This window comes from Octopus bimaculoides, chromosome 24 (assembly GCF_046866305.1).
Source record: "Octopus bimaculoides isolate indiv1 chromosome 24, ASM4686630v1, whole genome shotgun sequence".
NCBI classification, from domain to species: Eukaryota; Metazoa; Mollusca; class Cephalopoda; order Octopoda; family Octopodidae; genus Octopus; species Octopus bimaculoides.
The window spans coordinates 6,451,448-6,456,447 of NC_142951.1; the positions used below are offsets into that span (position 1 = coordinate 6,451,448).

Consider the following 5,000-nt stretch of genomic DNA (forward strand, 5'->3'; position numbering starts at 1 on the left):
TTATATGTATATATGTGTGTGTATATATATATGTATGTATATATGGATATATATATGTATGTATATATGGATATATATGTATATGTGTATATATATATATATATATATATATATATATATATATATATATATATATATATATATACATATATATATATATATATATATATATATATATATATATATATATATATATATATATATATATATATATATATATATGTATGTATATATATATATATATATATATATATATATATATATCCTATATATCACACGAAATTTACAAATTTTCTTCAATTTCTTGCAGATGTGGAATCCGACTCGTCTTTTAATATTCCTGACGATGTTATGTTTGGTTTCCGTCCCTCAACAACAGTATTCGGTTGAAGCAATAGAAATCTGCGACAATGAAACACCGATGGTCGCACTTAAAACTCATTCTATCGATAAATTTTATTACATCGGCTCCGTGTTTACGTTGCACGACGCTGGTAAAAAATTAGGCCAGTGCGGCAAAGTTTTGCAACGCGGTCTCCAACTGACTGAAGCGTTCCTCTGGTACCTGGACAAACACCAAGTGAAAGAAAGTGAAATTAAGACAGGCGGGTTGGTATTTGATTCCTGCTCTGATAGTAGTTTGGTCATGCAGCAGCTAGTATCTTTTGAGACAGAGCAGATTAAATGTACGTCGCCCCATGGTCTACAAATATCTCCAGATTCGATGTTATCCTACGTTGGTGCAGATCGATTGACAGACACCGTTGCACTTGCCAAGTCTTTAAACCGAACCTATAAGTCGATAATCTCTCCCATTGGCAACACAATGCTTCCAACCAAATACCCTTATTTCTTGCAGGGCGCTCCCAGATATAACAATTCCAGTCAAGTTCTGGTAGACTTACTGAAAGATAACAATATACATTTCGTAATTGTCCTTTACCAAAATGAAGAATTCTGGATAAACAAAAGCAAAGAGTTCATAAAACAAGCTAACGCCAGTAAAATATGTAGCGTGTATAACGCTTCTATCTCGGTAGATGCAAAAGATTACGGCGCTGTGCTTGAACAACTTCAAGTAAGGAGAAAAACCTTGTATGTTGTGATTATTGCAGACGATGATGTCATATCATCTGTGTTAAAGGCAGCCAACCAAAACAGCATTCAACTCAATTCTTTTGTATTCCTTGCCATCGGTCTCACTGTACACGACCATAATTTCGCGAGTATAAAATCAGTAATCGTTATTCCAACAGTTGCGGCAAGCGATATCAATAGCATATCGACCGACTTCCTTAATAATTACAAGCAGATTGCTGCTAACGGGCAAGTTAATAAACCATGGATCAAAGCTTACTGCCAGGAGAAGAATAAACCAAATTGCACTGATGTTTTCACCAAAGAGAAACTGGATCCTACAGTTCCGTTCTTATTTCTCTCTCTTCGCTCAATAATGTGGGCCATACACGACCTGACAAAGACCAACAAGCATTTTTCCAAAGGCAATAAGAAAGCAATACAGCAAGAAATCGCCTCTGTTCGTCTAGATGTTGATGGGGCAACGCAAAATGTCTTCGACTCAGAAGAGTTTTTGCATTCAAGCTTTGTGAAATATAAATTAAAGATCACGAACGTTTCCAGTTTGGTAAGTAGCAAGCTTTCTCAACAAAACCCTCTCAATAATTCTATCCACTCGATAAGTCACTCAATAACTCTATTTACTGAATGTAGGGCAACTGACGCAAAAGGCAACGAGTTGGGTATGTCCATGTGTGTGTGTGTGTGTGTGTGTGTGTGTTATATGTGTGTTATAGATAGATAGATAGATAGATAGATAGATAGATAGATATAATTGATGAAGGAAATGGAAGATGGATTTAGCACTAGTCTTTATTCAGTATGATGAACGTTTCAATCCATCCTGCAACTGTCCATTATTGGTAGGATTTCGTATACCTAAATGCGTTGAATCAATTTTCCCATTATGCTCTCCCTAAGACATAAAGATTGTTCAGGCAGAGTTATCTCCCTTAACTAAAGACCTCAAAATTGTGGGACCCGACCTCGTTTTCGAGGTTATTTTTGTAGTTAAAAAGAGTTATTTTGTCAAAAGCATACTTTATTTGGTAGTCGAAAGATTACTGAATGTTTTAATACCTCATACGTCAAAATCGGCAACTCAGTTTTCGAATCCATTTGAAACACACACACACACACACACACACACACACACACACACACACACACACACACATACACACACACACATACACACAAACAAACTCTGTTTTATATACTAAGATATAGATATATGTATATTGTTATTGTTGATGATGTTGTTTATTCTATTATATTTATTCAAGGCTGAGTATACCAACGGAAAGAAACTAGACATTTTGAATTCAGTTAGCGACTGCCCAAGCAACCCGTGTGTTGAATGTGGTCAGAAAAGTCCCGTAGTTCCGCCCATAACAGCCACTGCTGCTACGGCGTCAACAACCAAACGGCCGGCCTCGTCATCAATTGCCTCCATGGTCGTCCCCAGAGTAGATTTTCAAACAGGATTCATGGGTGCCATAGCAATGAGGTCTTCAGAAGAATTCGGAGTGAGAGACCAAAAATGGATAATTCCACTGGGCGTGCTAGCCAGCCTCGGTGTCCTTTCAGTCGTAGTTTTCGAAATCTACATTCTTTACAAACTGTTGGGCACGAAACTGGGTCGACAATGGAGAACAATGTGGTTGGGCCAATTACTTCTTTTCGGTGTTTTAATTTGCTATTTAACGCTCTTCGCTTATCTACCGATACCCACGGACGTTACGTGCGGTATCACACGGTTTGGCGTCGGTTTCAGCTACGCAGTCGTCTTTTCTGTGATGCTTGTCAAACTTATGGTTATTCTAACTTCAAAAACGAGCGAAGAAGCTTACCAAACTGAAGGCGTGGCTTCCAACTACCTAAGAGGTACCTACCAAATACTCATGTTCTTCTTTGCACTCGGAGTACAACTTGTTATTGACATACAATGGCTAATCACGATACCTCCAAAAGCAGTACCCATCACAGACGTCACGGGTATGTATTGATATTTCCCTTTTCAATTTTAAAACTGATTTCAACTTAACACTATGGTTAATCTCTTTCAGCTATTCTCCAGGGCATCTGCGCATAAATTGAACCCCATCGCATGTGCATTTCAGTTTAATCACGTGGCGTGTGCATTTAGCAGTAGGCATGGGAAATTAGTTGTAGGGTTTTATTCAGCTTTATATAACGATACAAAATAATATGTGGACAGCTAAAATCAGAAAGGAGAAAGCTAATTCGAAGACTACATGGATTTGTAGAGGGATTGGCTTGCAAACCCTCTGTATCCCAATACGATGGGGTCGCACCTTGCTTGTCAGCCATTGCTTTAGCATAACTCCACTAGCTAAGCATATTTCCTCCTCTTACGCTCGTTAGCCTCCTCGATGCGGCTCTCCAGGGAACAGAGAGTTCTAACAGAGCCGCTTGCTTCGGTGCATCTGAGATCAGCTTCATATCCAACGCCAGTGATGTTAATGCGATAAACTTATCTTAAGAACCAAACAAGGCTGCGAGCTGGCAGAAACGTTAGCGCCCCGGGCGAAATGCTTAACGGTATTTCGTCTGCCGTTACGTTCTGAGTTCAAATTCTGCCGAGGTCGACTTTGCCTTTCATCCTTTCGGGGTCGATAAATTAAGTACCAGTTGCGCACTGGGGTCGATGTAATCGACTTAATCCCCTTTGTCTGTCCTTGTTTGTTCCCTCTATGTTTAGCCCCTTGTGGATAATAAAGTAACAAGAAACTTATCTTAAGAACCGATCCAAGCTTTCAATCGTCTTCGTTCCGATAGGCAGGGCGTATGTAGCTCGATAGGTATTAGGCTGTTATTTCTAGGGAACCATGTAACCACTTAGGGACTACTTATTATTATTATTATTCAGTAGTTTTATTTTTATAGCGTGCCTTCACTTCACTACCGAGCGCAGCTCTGTGTGCTTTGGGTATGTGCTGTGGTTTGCTGTGGTGCTCTTATGGTTACTGTATTGAAAGTGTTTTGCGTAGAATATGTGCAGTACCCAGTAGTGCAATTTTCTGTATGTTATATATACTTGTAAGTCCTGGTGTTTTTGTTATGTATTTGTCTGAATTATTATTATTATCATTATTATTATTATTATTATTATTTTATGTTTGACTTTTGTTTTGCATTTGTACAAGTTGGATCCAAGTCTCACCCAGAGACCTCAAGAGACAACAAGTTAGAAGTTCATGTAGGTGTTATGCCTAGGGTACCATATATTTGGATTTGTACAGTTTTGTTCAAGTGAATGTTTAAGAAACCATAAGAAAATTATGTGTTTGCTTTAAAATTTGAGATCACATAGACAGTATTTTACGTAGGATATGGGCAGTTCCCATGAGCACTATCTTTTGAACTTCAGCCATTTTGGGGTTTCCTGGTATCTGAGCTAGGTAGTAATCAGCCCGTTTCGCTATCATTCCCAGGGCACCTATGACAATAGGTATTGTTTTCGTCTTCAGATTCCACATTTTGCTAATTTCTATTTCAAGATCTTTATATTTGCTCAGTTTTTGGTAGGTCTTGACAGATACATTTATATCGATTGGGACAGTCATATCAATGAGGAGGCATGATTTTTGTCTGAAGTCTTTCAGTATGATGTCTGGCCTATTTGCGTCTATTTTTCTGTCAGTTTGAATGGTGAAGTTCCAGAGGAGTGCAATGCGATCATTTTCAAGTACTGGGGTGGTTTATTATTATTATTATTATTATTATCATTATTTTTTTTTTTATTATTATTATTATTATTATTATTATTATTATTTATTATTATTATTATTATTATTATTATTATTATTATTATTTATTATTATTATTATTATTATTATTATTATTATTATTATTATTATTATTATTATTATTATTTATTATTATTATTATTATTATTA

At 36.9% G+C, this 5,000-nt stretch overlaps 1 protein-coding gene across 3 annotated transcripts in view; it reads left to right on the forward strand.

The window, feature by feature from the left end:
• The window catches only part of LOC106868776 (metabotropic glutamate receptor), an 18,124-nt gene that overhangs the window by 8,541 nt on the left and 4,583 nt on the right, over positions 1–5,000 (forward strand). For all 3 annotated transcript variants that reach the window (XM_089341535.1, XM_089341534.1, XM_089341536.1), the window contains exons 2-3: positions 311–1,645; positions 2,364–3,075. In XM_089341535.1, coding sequence (XP_089197661.1) covers positions 311–1,645; positions 2,364–3,075 — 2,047 coding nt within the window. The remainder of the gene's footprint in view (positions 1–310; positions 1,646–2,363; positions 3,076–5,000) is intronic.